This window comes from Mirounga angustirostris, unplaced genomic scaffold, assembly GCF_029215605.1.
Source record: "Mirounga angustirostris isolate CCGP_5_RB_7025 unplaced genomic scaffold, mMirAng1.0.hap1 SCAF_5, whole genome shotgun sequence".
Lineage (NCBI taxonomy): Eukaryota > Metazoa > Chordata > Mammalia > Carnivora > Phocidae > Mirounga > Mirounga angustirostris.
The window spans coordinates 92,998,699-93,022,987 of NW_026991713.1; the positions used below are offsets into that span (position 1 = coordinate 92,998,699).

The 24,289-nt window shown below is 36.8% G+C and overlaps 3 protein-coding genes and 1 non-coding gene across 4 annotated transcripts; all 4 read left to right on the forward strand.

Moving 5' to 3' along the window:
- Positions 1–858: 858 nt before the first annotated feature.
- Positions 859–15,947, forward strand: LOC123839906 (taste receptor type 2 member 9). The gene is made up of 3 exons (XM_045869729.1): positions 859–977; positions 14,753–14,838; positions 15,049–15,947. Exons 1-3 carry the CDS (start codon positions 859–861, stop codon positions 15,945–15,947), a joined length of 1,104 nt encoding a protein of 367 aa, XP_045725685.1.
- Positions 2,387–2,490, forward strand: LOC123845100 (U6 spliceosomal RNA). Its single transcript, XR_006790944.1, has one exon. It is a non-coding gene; the product is annotated as a U6 spliceosomal RNA (small nuclear RNA).
- Positions 15,948–17,783: 1,836 nt separating the features above from the next.
- Positions 17,784–18,942, forward strand: LOC123839912 (taste receptor type 2 member 8). Its single transcript, XM_045869743.1, is given in 4 exon segments — positions 17,784–18,038; positions 18,269–18,336; positions 18,338–18,434; positions 18,436–18,942. Coding segments are annotated over 4 exon segments (927 nt in total).
- Positions 18,943–22,885: 3,943 nt separating this feature from the next.
- LOC123840944 (taste receptor type 2 member 7) lies at positions 22,886–24,042 on the forward strand. Its single transcript, XM_045870660.1, is given in 2 exon segments — positions 22,886–23,644; positions 23,857–24,042. Coding segments are annotated over 2 exon segments (945 nt in total).
- The last annotated feature ends 247 nt before the right edge of the window (positions 24,043–24,289 follow it).

The following is a 24,289-nucleotide window of genomic DNA, read 5'->3' on the forward strand; positions in this document are numbered from 1 at the left end:
ATGGGCTTGCAAACTTCCACTGGACTTCTTGAAACTCTCTTAGGACTGCACTGCTACCCAAGACCTACCTTCTTGCCTTCCCTCTGCCTCCACAGGGCTCAGACTTACATGTAGTGTATAACATCTCCCACAGCCCTCTCGTGCTCCCTTCTTGATTTTCCATTCAGGCATTTCCCCTGCTCATTTGCTTGCTTCTCAGAGCAGCCAGACTGAGTCACTCTATTTTCTAGATTGGCATTTACTGTTTCTAGCTTATGATGAAGGTGAATGGATCAAAAAAATGTCTAAATCTTAAAGAAAAAAACATTGTAAAAAATATGTAAAAATCTAATCTCTAGTTTGTGTTTTAACAAACCAGGATTCAAATCCTAATGAATCGCTTTACATACAAATTATAAGCAGTGTCATGACCGCAGGTAATATGCTATCTGCCTTGAAAATCACTAGCCTGGATCTTTTTTTTTTTTTTTTAAAGATTTTATTTATTTATCTGACAGAGAGAGACACAGCGAGAGAGGGAACACAAGCAGGGGGAGTGGGAGAGGGAGAAGCGGGCTCCCTGCTCTGCGGGACTCGATCCCAGGACTCCGGGATCATGACCTGAGCTGAAGGCAGTCGTTTAACCAACTGAGCCACCCAGGCGCCCACTAGCCTGGATCTTGAGAGAGGTTTTCCCAAGGATAACTAAGACTTCGGGAGTGTACTGGAGGCATTCTTCTCTTTGCCAGTGGATATCAAAGTACAGGAAAAAGAAACGTATTGAACATTAAGGCTTTGGATCCACAGTTCTGTAATTTACAAAGGACTTAATTTACAAATCAATGGAGTACTGAAGACAGAGATTTCCTATCACCAGTCATGGCAAGCACATTTAAGAATGTACTTATGATGATTTTTGCTGGAGAATTCATAATGGGGCTTTTGGGAAATGGATTCATTATATTGGTTAACTATATTGATTGGATCAGGAGCTGGAAGTTCTTCCTGATTAACTTTATTCTTACCTGCTTAGCTCTTTCCAGAATATTTCTGCTGTGCGTAACAATGCTAGGCATAGGTGTAGACATAATTTGTGAGGAAATATGGTACAATGATAATCAACTGATGACTTTTGAAATCCTCTGGACAGGATCCAATTATTTCCACACAACCTGTATGGCCTGCCTCAGTGTCTTCTACTTTCTCCAGATAGCCAACTTTTCCAATCCCATTTTCTTCTGGGTCAAACAGAGAATTCACAGCCTGCCTCTCATTATTGTCCTGGGGGTGGTCTTCTCTTTCTGCTTGTCCTTGCTTTTTAAGGATACAGGATTTAAGAACCTGATCAAAACCAGGGTAAACACTGAAAGCAATCGGACATCGAATTTCACAGCGAGAAAATATGATTTATTAACTTCTAGTATAGTCCTGAACATAAAGTTCATCTCCCCTTTGGAGTGTCTCTGGCTTCCTTTGTCCTTTTGATAGATTCTTTATGGAACCACGCCAGGCAGAGGAAGGGCACAGGTTCTGGGGATCTTATCACAAAGGCCCATGTGCAAGCCATGAAGTCTGTGATTTCATTCCTACTCTTCTTTATGTACTACTCGAGCAATGTTATAATATATTTGGCCTATATCAGTCTAGACAGTTTGGTGGCAAAAAAAGTTTGCTAATATGTTAGTATTTTCCTATCCATCTGGCCATCCATTTCTTCTGATTTTATGGAACAGCAAATTGAAACAGGCTTCTCTCTGTGTCCTGAGGAAGCTGAGGTGGTGCAGGAATCTAAGGAAACCCACATACCCATAAAACATGCCTGAAATGACTGCGATTTTCTCAAGAATGAAGATCATGAATAGAACTCCGTGTACATTTCTTTCATTTCTCTCAACTTCTTTTATTCTGTTCTGTGGTAGGTCACTGAACCTTACTGGAAATATCTGTCTAGAATAAGTTAAAAGAAAAATATTTTGCTGTGTTTCCATCAGAATAATGATGGTATAATTAATAGTAAAATTAGAACGTATCACCAAGACAATGGGAATTTGATGAGATACAAAAATAAGACTTAGGAAGATAGAAATTTACTTATGGCTAGATTACAACTGTAAAAAATTAAGTGTAGCAAGTCTTAGACACAGAAAACCCCCAGAAATCATGAAAAGAATATTTAAAAATTCTACCTGTGGCTGATGGGTAACCATGACTTAAAATTGTATTTGGGAAAGAATGAACATGGAATGAACTGGTATGACAAATTTTTCGCTACCATCCAGAATATGTGCCTAGAAGTCCAGTTGCAGAGCCCATGAGAACCCTACTATTTCTTAAACATATGCCAAAGGTTGTCTCAAATAAATAAGTGAATAAGAGAGAAAAACACATGACTTAGAAAATACAAGGTATGCTCACTGCGGCAGCACATATACTAAAAATTGGGATGATACAGAGATTAGCTTGGCCCTGCGCAAGGATGACACGCAAATTTGTGAAGCATTCCATATGTTTTTAACTTCTTTCATTTGTACCAATCCTTCAAATAAAGTAATTTGGTTCCCCCCCCAAAAAATACAAGGCTCAAAGTATAAAGTACAGTAGAGGTTATTTTGTGGGTAAAAAATAACAGAAAATACAATGCAGAATAGTTTTACATTTTTCTCATTCCTCAGGTATGGTGCCAATTTTGGTACTAAGTATTTTTCTTATTAACTCATCAGATCCCCTTATGAATAATGAATATTATCTCTTTGTGTATTTCAAATGTTGCAAATACTTTCCAATAAATTATTTATTTTTAAAAGTTTTACATATGGTATTATTTTTTATACAATTATTTTACTATTATATGTGCAAAATTTTTCACCTCTTTTATGGTTCTGGGATTTTGTTCTTTTTTTTCTCTCTTTTTTCATTGAAGTATAATTAATATATAATGTTATATTAGTTTCAGGTGTACAATATAATGATTCAGTATTTCTGTACATTACTCAGTGTTCATCATGATAAGTGTACTCTTAATTCCCTTTATCTATTTCACCCATCCCCTACCCATCTCCCCATTTCTGGAATTTTGAACTGAACTCTTAGGAAGACTTTCATATTCAATTTTTAAGAAATATTTCCCCATTTTTTTGTTTTGTTTTTTGTTACTTTTTTGGGGGGGCTTATATGTATGTTTTGGTACAATTATATCTTTAATCAAACTCATATTTAATTTTGTATATTTTGGGAGGTAGGGAATCTGACTAATTTGAATGGATGGCCAATAAGCTGTTTTAAGTAAAATACCTTTATGTAGTGGTAGCAAACTCCAGTGTCCACAGGGACCAGGAATGTCTATAAATGCGTAAAGACATTGGTAGTAGAGCTAATCGTGATGAACTTGTGTATGTGTTCCTCATAATTATGTTCAAATTTATGTTTTAAACAGTCACTGTCAGATCAGTCTGCTGGTTTGTGGCCTCTTATTCTTCTTTTTCAATTTCTTAGCTACTGTGCAACATTTACTCTTCTAGGGGATTTTCAGAATCAACTTCTCAAATCCCAGAAAATACACTGTTGGGATTTTGACTGGACTCGCAGTGAACTTATAGATTGCTCTAAAACATAATGTATTTCCTTCTAAGAATATAACATACAAATTAGTTTACTTAAGCCGTCTCTAAGATTATTCAGTAACATTTCATAGTTATTCTTTCCTTTTAGGTATTATGCTTTTTTCTACTGACTCTATTCCTAAGTCTATTTTAGTTTCCTGGATAATTTTAAGCATGTTTTTTTTTTTTTTTTGTCTTACATGTAAGATGAGAAAAACAAAACTTTTGTTTAGAGAGGTGAAGACCTGTGCAGTTTGACGAACATGTACAGAAAGTTAAAATAGTCATAACCTGGAACTAAGTTCCAACTTTGCAACAGTGGAAATCATGGGGTAAAGAGTTTGCAAGTAAAGAGTTTGCAAGTAAAGAGATATTAAAGATTTTTTGTCTGGAACGAGAAGAGTACAGTTGTTGATCAATATTCCATTTGGTACAAATTTTAAAATATAAATTAATGACTGCTCTTTTAACTTCTTTTTTTAAATTTAAAATCAATTTAATTAACATATAGTGTATTATTAGTTTCAGAGGTAGAATTTAGTGATTCATCAGTTGCGTATAACACCCAGTGCTCATTACATCATATGCCCTCCTTAATGCCCATCATCCAGTTACCGCATTCCTCCTCTGCTTTAACTTCTAAAGTTAAAAAGCAAATAACAACTGAGATTGATTGATTGATTGATACAGAAAACAAGAAATGTGCTTATAATTCCAAAATGATAAGAATTGGGGAAAATACATAAGAAAACCAGTAAGGCTCCTCAAATAAGCAATTTATGAATATGAACAGATACTTCACAATGGAAAATATGTTGCACTTTTCAAATAAAAATTTTTTTATTAATTAATCATAATACTTTGCATAGGTTGATAACAATTTGGAATGCAAAATGTGTATCAGAAAACCTAAAAATGCATATACATTTAAACTCATAATCCCCTGTACTGAAGTTTATCTAAGTGGAGAAATATTTACATGTACTTAGATAATCATTGCCATATTGTGTATAATAGAAAAAATAAAGTAGAAAAAGAAAGAGATAAAAGTACCCCCGTAATAAGGGATTACTTGAAGTAAAAATATTATATGCCTTTGATACAATGTTATGAAGTTCTTAAAATCATTGTTGTGGAGAGTTGACAAAATTTACAAAAGGCCTTAGTTTCTAAAGCTAGGAATTAAAAATTAGACCTCAGCATTACAAAAATAACATGATTATAACTATGTGTAATGATAAGTAATGAATAGTTAAATATTAAAATACTGGAAGAAAATCGGTATAAATATTAACACATTATTGGTATTTAAATTTTTATTTATTTTTCTATACTTCTAAAACTTTCTGTGATTGTGTTTTTTCCAATCCAGCAAATATTTATTTATTTATTTATTTATTTATTTAATTTTTTTTTAAGATTTTATTTATTTATTTGAGAGAGAGAGAATGAGAGACAGAGAGCATGAGAGGGAGGAGGGTCAGAGGGAGAAGCAGACTCCCTGCCGAGCAGGGAGCCCGATGCGGGACTCGATTCTGGGACTCCAGGATCATGACCTGAGCCGAAGGCAGTCGCTTAACCAACTGAGCCACCCAGGCGCCCTCCAGCAAATATTTATTAAGTGTTTACTAATTGTCAGATTTTGCTTTTACTAAAAGGATTTTGACAGTGAAACAGTAAAATTTTTCTTCCTTCTAAAAAATTTCAGCCCATGGGGCGCCTGGGTGGCTCAGTTGGTTAAGTGTCTGCCTTCGGCTCTGGTCATGATCCCAGGGTCCTGGGATAGAGCCCCGCATCGGGCTCCCTGCTCAGCAGGGAGCCTGCTTCTCCCTGTCCCTCTGCCGCTCCCCCTGCTTGTGATCTCTCTCTCTTTGTCAAATAAATAAATAAAATCTTTAAAAAAAAATAAAAGATAATAAAAAATTTCAGCCCAGAAAACAGTCGCAATAAAGCAAAAAATGCTATAATTAAAGAGACACAGGATAATTTAAAAAAGACACCAAATTCAAGTTTAGATGTTGAGGGACATTTTTCCAGAAGGAATTGTATCTAAAACAATGTCTGCAAGAGTCAGAAAAGGGATGAGTGCCGGGAATAAAGCATGAAAATATTGATGCATTTGGACTTTATCCTGAAAACCGTGACTGGATTTTCACTAAAGAACCTCTACATACTTAATGGAAAGAATTGCTACAAAAGGATAAGACTGTAAGTAGAGTGAACAATAAGGAGACTATTCTTGCAGTCTGTGGCAAAAATGATGAGGGTCTGAACTAAGATAGTAGCCATAGACTTGTTGAAAAGGAGATAGATTTGAGAGCTATTAAGATCATAAAATTGACTGGATTTGGTAGTAAAAGTAAAATCAGGCTGGCACAGATTTCTGGCTTCTGTGAATAGATGACCTACAAAGGATCTAGGGCTATAATTGATACTGGATTTGTTTGAGAAATTAAGAGCTAGCCTTTGTGAATTCTCCCTCATCTATGGAATGACTAATTCAACACTGGACAATATGAAAGAAAAAGATTTATTTTGGGTACACTGGAAAGTGGAGGGAATAAAAGGGTGTCTTACATCCCCTATTCTCTTATTTTACCTCTAGTCCTTAGGGTATGAAATGATTAAGGTCTATGCATCTCTCTTCTGAATGTATTTTCCTAGCAACAAGCATGATGATAAAATTCTCCTTGGATTGTGTCTAGATTGTTGGTGGGCTCTTCTTTATGGTAGATTTGTTTGTTCTTAGAGGTTGAAGTGCCCAGGTCCAGTTAGTCCCAAAGCATCATCTAACTAGCAAACTAGCTAACTAACTAGCTGCTTCTTTGCAGGACTGCCTTTACATGTTCCTGCCCCCAGAACAGGATCTCACAGGATCTCCTCCCTTGGGTTAGTTATGTCATTATTTGAATCTTTTTTACTATTAATTTTCTTGAAAGACCAAGTCAGAAAGTAGGGGTGGGAATGACATCTAATTACTATTGGTTCAAGTGCATTAAAGACATCAATAAATTAAAATATTTTCCTAGTTAATTTCAAATGATCAGAATAGATATCCCTGAAGCATTTTGTAATTTAAGCTGAAATATACCCAATAGATAATTCTAAATATAGTTACACATTTTTAAAAAGATTTTATTTATTTATGTGAGAGAGAGAGAGCGCACAGTGGGGAGGGGCAAAGCAACAGGGAGAAAGAGTTTTAAGCAGACTCCACACTGAGTGTGGAGCCAACGAGGGGCCCGATCTCACAACCCTGAGATCAAGACCTGAGCCAAAACCAAGAAATGGACCCTCAACCGACTGTGCTACCCAGGCACCCCTAGTTACACGTTTTTAAGCATGTTTGCCAACATACAGTAATCTTAATATTCTGTGGAAAAATTTCCACACTTTAGTTAACATTTCTCTTTTTTTCCTTGTCCCCCCTACTCTCTCAAGAATAAAAAAAATTCTTGAAGAGTCTTGAAGACTCTTCTATACTCCCAAGAAAGCCTTTGAAGAAACAAGAGAAGTTCAGTTTTGGCATGTATAGTTTGGGGTACTTATGTTTCATGCAAAGACTTAGCATTTAAAAAAAGTATTTAAAATGCTACTGACAGGGGCGCCTGGGTGGCTCAGTTGGTTAAGCGACTGCCTTCGGCTCAGGTCATGATCCTGGAGTCCCGGGATCGAGTCCTGCATCGGGCTCCCTGCTTGGCAGGGAGTCTGCTTTTCCCTCTGACCCTCCCCCCTCTCATGCTCTCTGTCTCCCACTCTTTCTCTCTCTCAAATAAATAAATAAAATCTTTAAAAAAAAATTAAAAAAAAATAAATAAAAAATAAAATGCTACTGTCAGATGACCTGAAAGGCCCACGTCTTTATAGAAAAACAAAAAACAAAAAACAAAACACATTTCTTTGGGAATTATAATACTGAGTTTAAATTGCCAAGTTTTCTGAAAATTTCAAACCCTGTACCTTACTCTGTAACACAGTGACCTGCACTTTGAGTGTTAGTAATCAGTAATGCAGAGGTTGCTAGTTTTACCTACATGTGGAAATATTTTAATGTGGTGAAAATCAGTGTTTGAGATAAGAAAAAGAAAACCACAAGTCCAAAATGATGTCATTTAGGTTAAGGCCCCAAATCAATAAACCAAGACTTAATACCCAACCTAATTGAAGTTTCAACCCCCCCAGAAATGTAACCTTGAACCAATCAACATGGGAATTTCCTGGTCAGCACTAGGAAATTTACTGATAGGCCCCTTCCATTCCCCTTAGGAGGGTGACCTGGCCTAAAACAATGGATTCTTTGTTCATAATTCCCTTTTTTCCACTCCTTCTCTACCTTTAAAAACTTTTCCTTTTCTGTAGCCCTTTGGAACTCCCCTCTAGTTGCTAGATAGGATATTGCTTGATTCATGAATTGAATAATAAAGCCAATGAGATCTTAAAATTTACTCAGTTGACTTTCTGTTATTTAACAGAGGTATCTATTTCACAATTTAGATTTGTATATCAAATGAAGCAGTTCTTTGAGAGAAGAGAGGAATTTTTATTCAAAAGAGTGAAAATTAATCTGTGCCTTTATTTACATATTAACAAATGAGAATCTGGTCTTTCAACCATCTCTTTACATAGGATGTTACAGTTTCTAGCTGACATCTGGACCAAGATTGGAAATCCTTAGCAGAGGGGCTGGAAATGTTCAGTGGGTGTTTAGAGAGTGATTCCATAGTTGTATTGCAGATTCCTGGGCTTCATAGCTAAGAAGAAGAGCCACAATAAAAAAGTAGAATGTTATTGCATAATTAAACAAAACCTATACCCTAATCTAGTAAGTCATCACAAGATTAGTCAACAAACTGCAGATCAGGGTTTTTTCTTTGCGGCCATGTCGAATACATTGGAGAAAGTTCTCATGGTTGTAACACGTGGGAAAATTATAATAGATATTTTAAGGAATGCATTCATTGAACTCCACAAATCGCATTGCTTGAATTAGAAATCAAAAGTTATGCTTGATTGGCTTTATTGTTATTAGTTTGGCCTTTGACAAAATTAGTCATTTGTGGCTCACAATCGTCAATTTGTTTTCAGTGCTATTGTATCAGAAAATCCTTGTTACTGTGGACAGAAACCATATCCTAACTAGTGTCTGCATACTGGTTAACCACTTGAGCACGTGGTTAGCTACTTGCCTCGCTGTCTTTTTTCCCCCTGAAGATTGCCAATTTCCCCTATTCACTTTCCCTTTGGCTAACATGGAGAATTAACAAGGTAGTTTTCATCCTTCTGCTGGTATCTGTGACCTCCCTGTTCATAAGCTTTTCTTTGCCATATAGTTTTGATGTCTTCTGATATCATCTCCAAAAACAACAACAAAGAGAGAAAGGGGGAGGGAGGGAGAGAAATATAACTGGGATATTCAATGTGAATAAAAATAAAAAATTTAAATTATGTGATTATCTTTACTATTGGGTCTGTTGGGAGGGAGAATTCTTCCTTTATCCTCAAGGTCTCCCAGCTGGACTAAGAATTAGATTTACGTGAGACAGATTAACAGGAAAAAAACAAAAGCAAAGTTTTATTACATGCTCATGGAAGCCTAATAATGAAATCGAGACCTAAAGAAATGACCAAAGCAGGCAGTTTTTTACACATTTTAGACAAAGAGACAATAAATTTGTGAATAATTTACAGGAGAAAGAAAACAAGTGTTTGGGAGTTTTAATTAGTAAGTAATTCTAAGCAAAATTTGGGCTGAAGTAGTAAATGAGTAAAAAAAAAGTAAAAATGTGGGGCGCCTGGGTGGCTCAGTCGTTAAGCGGCTGCCTTCGGCTCAGGTCACGATCCCAGAGTCCTGGGATCGAGCCCCACATCGGGCTCCCTGTTCGGCGGGAAGCCTGCTTCTCCCTCTCCCACTCCCCCTGCTTGTGTTCCCTCTCTCGCTGTGTCTCTCGCTGCCAAATAAATAAATAAAATCTTTTAAAAAAAAAAGTAAAAATGCTTGTTTCTACAGCTTTCTCAGTTTTAAAGTCCCTCTCTCTAGTGATAAGGATGTCTTTTTACTTTAGCTCAGAGAGGATATTCTTTATTTGGGAGATTCTTTTCTGCTTTCAGGGGAACGGAGGAGGGTTGAGTGTTTTTGCACTGGTTGTTTCTTAAGTAACTTTTATTTGAAATAATCAGTATGCCAAAGTGGCACATTGAGGGGTGGCCTGGCTGTGGCCCGTTCTGGTTCCTCCCTCCTGTCTCTCCTTCCTTGATTTTCTTTTTTTGTGGAAACACGTGAAGCACATTGAGGTTGTCAGGGATTCCAGAGACCCCAGTATGAAGGCCCATTTCAGAGTGGCAAAAACTAATTTTTTCTTTCTTGTGTTCTTAGTGCTGTATCAATTTGCCTTTTTCATGACATTTGGGGGGCACTGTTGCTTCAGAACAAGCTGGCTTGGTTTGGATGTTTGGTTGTATAAGAAATCCCTATCCTTCAGGTCACGCATATGTTGTGATTTTTGGAAACAGCCAAATAAGGAAAATCTTGGGGATTCTTTGGCACTTGAAGCATGGTCTGAAAGGAAAGTACTTTCAGCTACATCGATAGGCCTATGAGAGAAGTCAACAAGAAATCTGTGTAATCTTCCTTGTTTCATTGGATTCTTCCTTTCGTATACGTACTGTCCCACTGAGTATCATTTAAATTCTTCCTAGACCTAGACAGACCTCTAACCTAATATCCAGACCCAAAAATATATGTATATATAAAGAGGAACTCTTATCTCTTTGAGATGTTTGAACTTCTGTGTATGTATGTATAAGTCACATTCCACTCACAGAGACCTAGAGAAGAGAGATGTTGTTAAAAATTGAACACAAGTAATCAAAATTGAACAGGTGGGTATAATAAGATATGGCAGAGAGAAAAGCTAAATAGAAAAAAAAATATTCCAAGACCAACTGAAAATCACTATCATTAACACTGAGTCATTCACAAACATCAGGAAGCCAGTATGGATCTGTGATATAAACTGTCATTTGGGGATATTAATGTCATACTAATGTGCTTTTACTTAAAACTATTTAAGTCCTCTAGATAACCACCTGGTTTCTGGAGTAATACAGATTTAGCCATTTAATTCATGTTTTGATAATCTTTTGCAATAAACTGTATTTGAGAGTATTTTTGCTACTGATGTAACTGCAGAAATCAAATAGTCTAGAATTCACTGAAGCTGTTAAAATCCTTTCATATCAGCCAGCTACTACTGGTGGAAATTTTATTATAATAGCACAGTGTACAACCTGATGGATGTGGAGCTATCATATCTGGAATGCATATCAAAATAATCCACAGGGAGTGGGATGAGTAAGGGTATAGTGGCCGTACATTGGTAACTGCTGAAGTAGGTGATGGGTACGTGGGACTTATTGTATCATCCTCTCTGCCTTTGTTTATGCTTGAAATTTTTCATAATAAAAAGTTAAATAGAAAATGAAGAGAAATGCTCTTTGTTTAGATCTTAGTCTTTTGCTGGCATAAAATGTAGATATGAAAGAGGGAAAATATGATAAGAGGCCAATAAAGCAATTAATTTCTTGGAAATACTTGTTTTACAAGTTATGCCTGGAAAGGTAAAAGTATGAAAAAGTGTTTTGATTGCTTTTACCATATCTATATATTCACCATGCACAATCCTACCTAATAGTTGACCCTTAAGGAGGAGTCCTCCAGTAAAAATCAGAACAATGTTGCTAATATAGAGAAGACCACGATATTGTACACAAAAATGCAGACTTTGCCATTTTCTCATGTCATCCTCCCAAGAGAAGGGCATTATAGAAAAATGGTAAGATTTCTTTTTTTAAAAAAGATTTTATTTATTTATTTGACAGAGAGAGAGAGAGCACAAGCAGTGGGAATGGCAGGCAGAGGGAGAAGCAGGCTCCCCATGGAGCAGGGAGCCAGATGTAGGGCTCAATCCCAGGACCCTGGGATCATGACTTGAGCCGAAGGCAGATGCTTAACCAACTGAGCCACCCAGGCGCCCCCAAATGGTAAGATTTCTGATTAATTTCAGATGGTGCTATGAATATCAGAGTCAAGAAGACAGCACTTGGTAGAAATCTTCATTTTATGTTGAAGATTTTATTCTCCAGGAAGCGCCTGCATGTCTCTTGAGAACTAAGAGCTTCCCACACAAAGGGAAACAAAGGGCTGGCTGTATAAAGCTTAGTCTTTAATATAGATTTTGAGAATGAAAAAGAGAGAGGGAAGAGAAGAAGAGACTCTATTTATTAAAATATACCAGGATCAAGTTGTTAACAGGTAGTCTTCTAAATATACTGTTAATGTGTATAAGGGAGACATTATATTTAATGGTCTGTTGACATATATTCCTTTTAAAAAAAATTTCAACTTATATTTTACTTTTTTAAGTAAGCTCCATGCCTAGTGTGGTGCTTGAACTCATGATCCTGAGATCAAGGGTCACATGCTCTACTGACTGAGAGCCAGGTACCCTGTCATACACTCTTAATAAACAAGTAGAAGAACACTTCTTTTGCCTGATAAAGAATAGTTACTTGAAATCAATGATTTATTTATTCATTTTTATATGAATAAATATACATTTATATATAAAATAGATGCATGATTCATATTTTATTCAATGGACATATTGTATAATGCAGATTCATATTTTATTCAATGGATTATTACTTATTACTATCATGATTTATTTTAATGCCTACACTGATCTAGATTTGTCAAGTAAAAACCACTTCAGGTTGACTCTTGTGTCCTTTCGACATGTCCCCATAGTACTTTTAGTGTTTCCTTACATTCTTTTTTTTTTTTTAAGATTTTATTTATTTATTTGAGACAGAGAGAATGAGAGACAGAGAGCATGAGAGGGAGGAGGGTCAGAGGGAGAAGCAGACTCCCTGCCGAGCAGGGAGCCCGATGCGGGACTCGATTCTGGGACTCCAGGATCATGACCTGAGCTGAAGGCAGTCGCTTAGCCAACTGAGCCACCCAGGCACCCGTTTCCTTACATTCTTGCACAACAAAATATTTTAGGCTCATTCTGTATTTTTTCTAATCCTTTCCTGGATTTACTATTTCTTCAAGGAGTCCTGATTTCTTTTAGTGTGGAAGTGTATTTAAAAACCAAGATTTGGTTGCATACACACATACACACCTATTATTCTCTCCATGTGTCTGTTTTTCTATATATATGTATGTATATGACGAATCTATACTGGTAGCTCTAATTCAGTTAAAAAATACAGACTATTCTTTCCATGTTGTAAATCCTGTCTTTCACAATGAAAAACATGGATCTCATTTTTTTTTCAGTATATATACTCATTTGTTCAATCCTAAAATACACTGAAAGTAGTTTCAGATTTGCTAACACATACCACTTGTAGGAAAAAAAAAAAAAAGAGAAAGAAAGAAAAAGAAAGAGTAGTAACTACACTTCGATACTTCTTTACAGTTAATGTATGCCTATGTGAGCACATATAGTCAAAAATCTGTTGAAAAGTAATTTTGGAAAAAAAAGTTATTTTGGTTGGTTCTCTTTTTTTCCCTTCAGCATTGGTTATATTATTAATTTGAAAAAGTAAGGGCTGTATTTTAATTGCATTTTGCTTTAGGTTTTTTTTCTCCAGCCCTTATTTTATTTTATTTTCTCAAACATCAGCATCAAGACTCAAAACTGTACAAAAGGCATACTGATAATGGTGTAACCTGCTTTCCATAACTTCCATCTCATTTTAAATCACTCCCTATTGGTAATCAATTTCACTTATTTCTGGTTGCTTCTTCCTATTTGTATTTTGTTTGTTTTACTCACTTTTTAATTATGTTGCTTCAAATGTTTTGGAAAAGCAAAGAGCCCCATGAGCTGTGTGAAAATCAAGGAATAAGCTTCTGCTCTTTCACCCTCCCTCAGTTCAGCCGTTCACCAACGAATGGCAGGTGTGACCGTGGTGAGTCATAAATTGATTTAAATGTTGCCCTAACTTTGGAGAATTCCTGATCTTTCCAAGGTGGTCCACAATCACTGGGCCTGGGGGTGATTTCAGCAGTGGAGAGGAGGGGCAGGAAACCAGACTTTAAGGGGGTGGACAGATCTCAGTGTGCCCCCAGGATCAACGCGAAGGGAGCTGACCCCAAGCCGGCTGGCCCCAGGCGCGCCCCAGGGGCTCTCCCGGGCACCACCTCCGCCAGGGCCAGGAGCGGGGGACACGGGTGTGTGGGCTCTCTTCCCTATGGAAGGGGTCCCAGGGATGGAGGGCAACCAAAAAAGTATACAAATAGTAAACATATGATCCAATATGTTTTGTCTTTGAAATTGGTATCCATTATTATAAAAGCATTATAAAGAAGATTGCACTCAGATTTTAACATACAGATTCTGAGGTCAAATTCTGAGTAATGACAGGCACAACTGGAATGTCTTCAGTGCTCAGTCTTCCCCATTACAGGACGGAAGAGCTGGAAAGTCAAGTAATCATCTTTACGAGAAAATTGAAAACCACTGCTGCCCACCGAGTTATCCTAATTAATGAAGTGAATACATTGCTTTAAGACTGAAATTAGTCATGTTAACTGTCAACACTCTAAACCCACAATTATTTTTAAGCTCCAAAACATGCATTTGCACCAAATGGACCATAATCTGGGAGTACTTTGCAAGTCATCAGAGACGGTAATGTGCCACATCTGCAAATTAAATTGGATCCATATTTTCCAAGTAATTAACTTTTTTCTTGAAGTTCCTGGTCAAAAGCTTAAATTCGATAACTCCAAAATATACAAAGCTTAAAATGAGAAAGATTGTGCAAATCCAAGAAATCAGATCCATTCCTATTTTCATCTTGGAGGCTTTCAATCATCACTGCACATGAAAGATATTACTGGCCAATCAGTGAAGTCTTTAGGTAGTTCTCACCCAGAGCAGACTGGCTATCTCACTGACCTGGATCAAAGCTGACAAAGAGGACAGAAAAAGACAACTTCAGCATGACCTACATGACAGACATATATATACACCATTCTTCACTGGTCAGCTGAAAGCCAATTCATCATCAGTGATATCCCAAGTCAGAACTCTCTGCTGACAGGCTAAGTACAACGGAGGTAATTTCTACCATCCCGATCGCTGGTGAATTGACTATAGGAATTTGGGAAAATGGATTGACATTATCTTGGTGAGCTTACCAATCTCCAGAATCTGTTTGTTGTGTTTGATATCTTTAGATGGCTTTATTTATTTTTTTTAAAGATTTTATTTATTTGAGAGAGAGAGAATGAGAGAGAGAGAGAGCACATGAGAGGGGGGAGGGTCAGAGGCAGAAGCAGACTCCCTGCTGAGCAGGGAGCCTGATATGGGACTCGATCCAGGGACTCCAGGATCATGACCTGAGCCGAAGGCAGTCGCTTAACCAACTGAGCCACCCAGGTGCCCTAGATGGCTTTATTTATGTATCTCCCGAGATAGATATGGCGGTAGCAAGCTAATGAGCATTGTGGATGTTTTCTGGACACTTAGCAATCATTCAAGTGTCTGGTTTACTTCTTGCCTCAGCATGTTCTATTTACTGAAGATAGCCAATATATCCCACCTATTTTTCCTCTGGCTGAAACTAAAGATTAACAGAGTCGTCCTGGGGATTTTTCTGATGTCCTTCCTTACCTGTATAATTATTAGTGTTTCATTGAATGAGGACTTCTGGGATCCCTTCAAAGGCAATCATAAGGAAAACATAACTTGGGAATTCAAAGTGAGTAAAATCCCAAGTGCTTTCAAACTGGTTATCCTGAACCTGGAGGCTATCATTCCCTTTGTTCTTTGCCTAACCTCATTTCTCTTGTTACTTTTCTCCCTATTTAAACATACCAAGCAGATGAAACTTAATGCCACAGGGTCCAGAGACCCCAGCACAGAGGCCCACATGAGGGACATAAAGGCAGTGATCATCTTTCTGCTTCTCTTCATTATGTACTATGCAGCCTTTCTTGTAGTAACCTCTAGCTTGCTGATTCCTCAGGGAAAATTAGTGGTGATGTTTGGTGGCGTGATAGCTGTCATTTTCCCATCAAGCCATTTGTTCATCCTGATAATGAGGAACAGCAAACTGAGGGAGGCTTTTCTGAAAGTGCTAAGGATTGTGAAGAGTTTCCACAGAAGAAGGAAACCTTTCGTTCCACAGAGAATCCTGAATACAAGAAGAAATCAACAAAAGACCTTCTCCCTTCTCCCAATTGATTACATTCATTTTTTTATACATGCTTTAGAAATCATTAATATCTATCATTATCCTAAATTTTCCTTTGTGTTCCTTAACATTTCTGTTCTGGTTAACTTTAAATGAAATGTTATTGAACCACATATATTTCTTTGTCTTTGCAGGAAAAAATGAATCCAAATCCCATGCTAACATTTCATATCATTGCCTAAATGCAAAGAGATTCTACTTATTTCTGTCATATCTGGTAAAGGCCTTGAACTCAAAAAGTAGAAGAATTTTAAGCAAACAGACTTTGGGGAAGAGATTTTAAAACATATCAGTCCTTCCTATAAAATCAATCATGTAAAAAACTATCTACTTTGAGCTGGAAGTCAGTACTTATCTTTTCTGCCCTGTCCTCTCCATTTCTAGAATGGCTTGTCCTCATAAGGATGGAGAAAAAACACTCTGGTGAGAACCTCCCTAGGGTGAAATATAATGTAAGAAAAGAGGGGTGATCTCAAGAAAAGGTTTGACTAGGAAAGGGGATAAGGGGTGCACAGTTAGAAATATGCATATCAAACCATCCTAGCTGGTGATGCCAGTTTTAGGAGTCAGTTCTCAAAGATTCTTTGGAATGTTTTCCTATCCTTCTAGACTCAAGAATCTTTGACATGTGTTTTTTATTTTGTTTTGTTTTGTTTTAGCATCATTCTCTTTTCTATTCTGTTTCTGATAACATTTTACAGATAACTAGTTTTCCTTAAATTATTAACTTCATGCTTTCCTATTACACACTATGCACACATAAGAAATAGGAAAAATACTAGATATGTTTCTTACATTATAGAAGTACTTAAATAAAATTAGAAGAACCCTAGTTTATGCGATTTGTATTACCTAGATTCTGTGATTTGTATTACCTAGTTTATGTGATTTGTATTACCTAGATTTGTGGGCTAGGTTTCCCAAGAAAGAATAAATCAATTTAACAGTAGACTTAGTCCTATTCCCTGGAAATATAATTCAGTAAATATTTTCTTAAAGGTGATTGCCCCATCTAGAGAAATGACTACAATGTAGAATGTGAGATTATAAATCTTATAAAAGGAGTTGATTGTAAATAGTATAAAGTGTGTTTTCTTAATTTTATATGAAAATATTCATTATCCAAGAGACAACATTTCAGGAAGTGAATTGTCATGGACAGCATTTCCCATATTAAATAAAACCAAACATAGCAGATTTATCTAGCATCTTTCACTTCTATTAAAAAAAACTCCATAGAGAAAAAATTTTTAGTAAATATTGCCATGTGCCTGCCTAATAACACTATGTCATTTATAATTAGATTTGTATCATACCCTTCTCGAATTAATCATTTATATGAAAACAAAATTACTATCCTCTGACTGAAAGTTAATTTTCTACAACTGATTGTACTGATCATTTCCAAAATTAAAATTCATTTCCACTAGGAAACTTTTGATTAATTTATAATTTATGGTGAAGAAAATGGACTTTCATTTACACATTGTGATTTTTATGGAATACATGTTTTCGTTTGCTTTCTGTGGCTTTGTATTCAAAATTCAATTTGACAGGGTCAAAATACACAGAACTTAACAGCAAGAAGCCTGTTGCAAATTCATGAAATATAATCTCTTTTAATTTGTATAAGAGCAGTTTCAAGCAAACATTTCCCTTATCACTCACTAAAGGGTGATGATTATAATTTGCCCTGGCTCAAAGCTAGTCAAACTCTTTGGAGCAACCAGTTGGTTGTCCTCATGAATGGAGAAGCAATTCTATTTCAAAAGAGAGCTGGGTACTTCTGGAATTATGTTAAAGTCAAAATAGTGGATGAGATGAAAATATTATTCCATGATTTGAAGAACTTATTTACCATGCTCCAACTGAGCGTCTGTAAATTAGCCCATCTGTAGTGATATTAGAGATCAGGGTCTTCTCCCTACCAACATGCTCAGTACGGAAGACAACATCTTTGTGATCATTGTAACTGGAGAATTCATAATAGGAATGTTGGGGAATGTATACATTGGACTAGTAAACTGGATTGACTGGATTAAGAAGAAAAAGATCTCCTCAATTGACTATATCCTCACCAGTCTAGCCATCTCCAGAATTTGTTTGCTCTGTGTATTGATACTAAGTGGCATCATAATGGTATGCTACCCAGATTTTTATGAAAATGATAAGCTACAGGGCGCCTGGGTGGCTCAGTTGGTTAAGCGACTGCCTTCGGCTCAGGTCATGATCCTGGAGTCCCTGGATCGAGTCCCGCATCGGGCTCCCTGCTCAGCGGGGAGTCTGCTTCTCCCTCTGACCCTCCTCCCTCTCATGCTCTCTGTCTCTCATTCTCTCTGTCTCAGAGAGAATCTCTGAATAAAATCTTTAAAAAAAATAAAAAAATAAAAAATAAAAAATAAAATGATAAGCTACAGGCAGTCATTAGTATCTTCTGGACACCCACCAACTACTTAAGTACGTGGTTTGCCACCTGCCTCAATGTTCAAGATAGCCAATTTCTCCCATCCACTTTTTCTCTGGCTAAAGAGAAGAACTGACAGAGTGATTCACTGGATTCTGCTGGGTTGTTTGGCCATTTCCTCTTTTGATCAGCCTTATACTAGCAACAACACCAAATTATGATTATGAGTTTCATAAAATTATAAATCATAAAAGAAACTGCACTGAAATGTTCCATGTGAGTAAAAGTCAATACTTCAACCCTTTGACTCTCTTTAACCTGTTGGCAATTGTCCCATGTACTGTATCATTGATCTCATTTTTCCTTTTAATTATGTCCCTGTGGAGACATATCAAGCAAATGAAACTCAGTGTTACAGGCTGTGGAGACCCCAGCACAGAGGCCCATGTGAGAGCCATGAAAACTATGACTTCATTTCTCTTCCTCCTTTTTGTATACTATGGGGCTTCTCTTTTGGCGACTTTTAGCTACCCTATGAAAGAAAGCAAGTTAGCTGTGATGTTAGGAGAAATTATAGCAATTCTCTATCCTTCCGGTCATTCACTTCTTTTAATTATTAGAAATAACAAGCTGAGGCAGACATATATCAGGATGCTGAGATATGGGAGAACAGTCTGCATGATGTAAAAATCTTAGTTTTATAAATGGACTTTGCTAATAAAAAATACATTCTCATTTTTTCCAGTTATCCTGCTTATTTCGGGTAACATCTTTAAGTGTTCTTGAGACCTATTAGCACTTGAATGTATATATCCCTTTTGTCTGTGTACGCTCCAGATTCTCATCTTCACACGCCCTTTCCTCCAAGAGTTTGAGAGCTCACACTTCCCTTTTTGCCTTCTTACTGCAGATGTTAGGCATGTACTGCCTAGTTAAGTTCCTTTGAGTTTTTACTTAGGCCCATGATAAAGAGCACTGAACCGCACTGTTTTTTCATTTTTTTCCTATCATACATTTTTTCATAGCTGACCCTTAATTTTGCTCCCTTCATGGCTCTGTTGGGTCACTCTCATTTGGCTTATTAACTAGGAACTCAGATCTCCCCTGTCCCATCTCTGGTTCAGTGTCCCAGTTATGTATCTGTCTCCTCCCAGATGAGTGATGCTTTAGGTGGTCTCCTAGATAATATTTCCTGGTTGACTTTATTCTGGCACCTCTTTATTCATTTTCCTTGAAATTAAATTTCCTTACAAACAACTTGCTGTTCAGGCAGCAATAGGATGGGAATAGATCCCTTTCAAGTATCTCTCCCTACGGACATTCCTAAGTCCTCTTCACAATCTGGATAAAGGGATGGGACAATTAATTTCGATCAGACTGCTTTACTCAGGCTCCTTTCTTAATAAGACCTGCAGGGGTTCTTTTTACTCAGGACTTTAGAAAAGCAATTAATTGGGAAGAAATTAACATACATTTTGGAATAACTACATGCTATCACTAAAAAAGCAATGTATGCCATAACACATACAGAGTAAATTACAAAAAGATAATAAAAAATAAGAGTCACTACTAAATTGTTGTTCTACTGTGAACATCAAATCCTTCCTCACTAGAGTAGTGTTGAAACACTTGATCTGGAATATCTAAGTTCATGTCTGTTCTGATATGGCTGTGCATTTCAGGTCCTACCATGTGCTATGTCAAAATCTGGTCTATTTCAATCTACTTATTTTGTTTTGTTATGACCAAAATATTAATTACCTGAAGATTATCCACTTTTTTGCATATGATGATGTAAAATTCACTCTGGAAAGTCCCAATATTTACAGTCTTAAGTACATAAACTTCATCAACTATATTTCTAATATCTTAGCATTTAAATTGCTATTTGTTGTACAAGACAGGAGAATTGATATTCTTTTGATGGAATATATTAGTATATTCTACAAAATACCTGTTAATCCTACACTGGAATGAACTTTACATTCTTCTGCAAGTTTAGATGAAATAAATGTTTTGTAAGATTAGTACTTCTGGGAAAGTTTCCCTCCGTTAGTGTGAAGTCCTTCCTTCCATGTTTAGTTTTCTGTATCTTCAGTGTTTGAAGTACCTCCACTGACCACCAAAGTTCAAAATAGTTCAAAGTAGTAAGGGTTCAAAGTAGTAAGCTGGTGACAAAATGCTCTCTTGCAATTTTTTTTTTCTGTTTTCTTTTCTATTTTTTTTTTATTGTAGTAGGGCATTCAATATGAGATCTATGCTTTTAAAAGGCGAAAGATTTATGTGATCTGAAGAGAAACCAGAGTATGAGATCTATGCTTTTAACAAATTTTTAAGTGTACAATATAGTGTTGTTAACTATAGGCACAATATCGTAGAGCATATCTCTAGAATTTATTCATCTTGAGTAACTGAAACTTGATACTCATTGAATAGCAACTCTGCATTCTTATCTCCCCTCAGGCCCTGGCAACTACTATTTTACTCTTTGCTTTTATTACCTGACTATTCTAGATAACTATACAAGTGGAATAGGGCAATATTTGTCCTTTTGTAACTAGCTCATTTAACTCAGCATAATGTCCTCCAAGTCCACCTAGGTTTTTGTATATTGCAAAATTTTCTTCTCTTTAAAACTGAGTGATGTTCCATTGTCTGTATGTAACACATTCTTTTTATTCATTCATATGTCAATGGGCAATTAGAGTGTTTCTACATTTAGCTGTTGTGCATAACACTGCAATAAACATGAGCGCTAATATCACTTTGAGATCCTGATTTCAATTCTTTTAGAGAAATACCCAGATTTGGGGATGCTGGATCATGTGGTAGCTGTATTTTTAATCTTTTGAGGAACTTTCATCCTGTTTCCATAGTAGCTGCACTATAACTTACACGCTATACAACACAAGTATGCAGAAAATCTGTACTTACCTGCAAAAAAGACAAAAAACAAAGACGTATAAAAATGTATTTGGGTAAAGGTATTATCATAGTTACTGAGGCCCTTTATTTACCAGGGCACTGTGGAGAAGAAAATGATGTGCTTGGGTCAGGGATCATTTCTAGGATCAGAAGAAAGCAGTCATCTGTGAACATGGCTGCAAAATGAGATAGTGTGTCCAAAAATCAGGGCTGCATTTTAGGAGTTTGTCCTTTAAGGAAGGATGGGAAGATACGTGTTCCCAAAGAAAGTATCAGCCGGCAGAATTATTCCATGGAAATACTATGTAGCAAAGTGTTTCTCAGTAACTCTAAATTAGAGAACCTACTTCAAAATAAGAGTAGCCTGTAAGAGTGAGGTAAACTTAATCATCAGTCTCTTGCCTGATAGTCTAGAAAGGCTAAGGATCTAGATTCTCAGATGCAATTTGGCATGGTGGAGGGTGGAGAGTAGATCAAAACACAGGATTTTAATCTCTTCTCTCATATGTACAACTGCACTCGAGAACATTTTAAATGTAAAAGGAAAATATAAAGGTAATCAATACTCCATTAGGGCTCCTTCATCTTATCATATATAGCATCACAAACTAAATAACCATTAAATTGACTTGACTAAGAAAACAATGCATTATTTTAAGAGACCTTGTGCATGTAACTCTTCATCTGAACAACCAAGATAAATGAGCTAAAATATTTTTTTAGACCCAAATAAGCTATATTTAGTGTAACCTTTTAAATCCCTGAAAATGTATAATTCTCAATGTTAACCCAAACTTTGGATTTTTAGCAGTAATCAATATTATCATTTAGCAAAATGAAGATTGCTCTACAAATTTCAATTTTGGCCTGTTTTCTAATTGCTGGAAAATCCTTGGAATTTAAATTTGCCAGATAAAATACAGGACATCCAATTAAATTTGAATTTTAGTACTTCTTGGAAGTGCTAATCTCATGCAATTTGGGACATATACTAAAAAAAAAAAATCATTCATTGTTTATTTGAAATTCAAGTTTAACTGGGTGTCCTGTATTTTTATTTGTTAAATCTAGCAGCCTTATTGAGGCTACTAGTATATGTTGCAGATTAATGAATCCAAAACTTGCAAAACATAGCCTTGCAAAGCATAGACAGTGCAGGACCATGCAAGGGAACAGGTCTAATTTGCATACTAAAATGCAGCTCAGCCTAAATTAACCATATGTGGAAAAATAAAGCCTGCTGATATGGGTTTTACATACAGGTGATACGTGCAGTGGCCAGGCCAGGGATTGCCAGCCACATTTGCTTCTCAAGACTAATTAGGATTTAATGATGATAGCCATAGTCTTCGTTTCTCACTCCAGTCTCTACCCTAAGACAGACTACAATAAGAGAGGCAAATAAAATTATAGCAAAATCTAAGAAGTAGGTGTACCTATCAAACTATATCAGTTCAACTAGAAACGAATTGGATATTTCTGTATTTTTTTTTTAAAGATTTTATTTATTTATTTGAGAGGGAGAATGAGACAGAGAGAGAGAGCACGAGATGGGGGAGGGTCAAAGGGAGAAGCAGGTTCCCCGCCGAGCAGGGAGCCCGATGCGGGACTCGATCCCGGGACTCCAGGATCATGACCTGAGCCGAAGGCAGTCGCTTAACCAACTGAGCCACCCAGGCGCCCCTGGATATTTCTGTATTTTAACATGCCGGATAAAGTGGAGACCACCTTAATGCTCATGGCAGCTGGAGAGTTTTCAATGGGGATTTTAGGAAATGCATTCATTGGATTGGTGAACTGCATGGGTTGGATCAAGAATAGGAAGATTGCCTCCGTTGATTTAATCCTCACAAGTCTGGCCATATCCAGAATTTGTCTATTATGTATAATACTATTAGATTGTTTTATATTGGTGCTGTATCCAGACGTGTATACTACCGGTAAACAAATGAGAATCATTGATTTTTTCTGAACACTAACCAACCATTTAAGTGTCTGGTTTGCCACCTGTCTCAGCATTTTCTATTTCCTCAAGATTGTGAATTTCTTCCATCCTCTTTTCCTCTGGATGAAGAAGAGAATTGACAGTGTGATTCCTAGGACCCTGCTGGGGTGCTTGGTCCTCTCTGTGTTTATTAGCCTTTTTGTCACTGAGAATTTGAATGATGATTTCAGGTATTGTGTTAGGACAAAGAAGAAAACAAACTTAACTGTGAGATGCAGAGTAAATAAAGCTCAATATGCTTCTATCAAGATTTGCGTCAACCTGTTAACGCTATTCCCCTTTTCTGTGTCCCTGATCTCATTTCTCCTCTTGATCCTCTCCCTCTGGAGACATACCAGGCGGATGAAACTCAATGCCACAGGGTGCAGAGACTTCAGCATAGAAGCCCACGTGGGAGCCATGAAAGCTGTCATCTCCTTTGTCCTCCTTTTCATTGCCTACTGTTTGGCCTTTCTCGTAGCCACCTCTAGCTACTTTTTTTTTTTTTTTAAGATTCTATTTATTTATTTGAGACAGAGAGAATGAGAGAGAGAGAGCACATGAGGGGGGGGAGGGTCAGAGGGAGAAGCAGACTCCCTGCCGAGCAGGGAGCCCGATGTGGGACTCGATCCAGGGACTCCAGGATCATGACCTGAGCTGAAAGCAGTCACTTAACCAACTGAGCCACCCAGGCGCCCACCACCTCTAGCTACTTTATGCCAGAGACTGAATTAGCTGTGATCACTGGTGAGTTGATAGCTTTAATCTATCCCTCAAGCCATTCATTTACCTTAATTCTGGGGAGCAATAAATTAAGACAGGCATCCCTAAGGGTGCTATGGAAAGTAAAGTATATCCTAAACAGGAGAAATTTCTAACACCATAAACAGATCTGAAGGCTAACTATCATTTACTAGGACAAAACAAGACATGATGTTTCTTAGTTGTCCTCAGTTCTTGCATTAATGTTGGTTTCATATGGTTAGTTACTCTTAAATGTACTTAGTATATCTATAATGTAATTTAGGAAATCTCATGTAGAGCTAATTTTGCCTCTTTCTCTCTGTCTCTCTCTTCTCTCTCTCTCCTTCCCTTCAGAGTTTTTTTTTTTTTAAACATGTTTTG

Bases quoted from the DNA above. Each gene is read 5' to 3' on its own strand.
- LOC123839906 (XM_045869729.1), top strand. From the start codon at position 859: ATGGCAAGCACATTTAAGAATGTACTTATGATGATTTTTGCTGGAGAA. The intron at 978-14,752 runs GTTCTTCCTGAT...AATTGACTATAG, and splicing joins GATTGGATCAGGAGCTGGAA to GAATTTGGGAAAATGGATTG. The intron at 14,839-15,048 runs TTATTTATTTTT...GCCCTAGATGGC, and splicing joins TTTGATATCTTTAGATGGCT to TTTATTTATGTATCTCCCGA.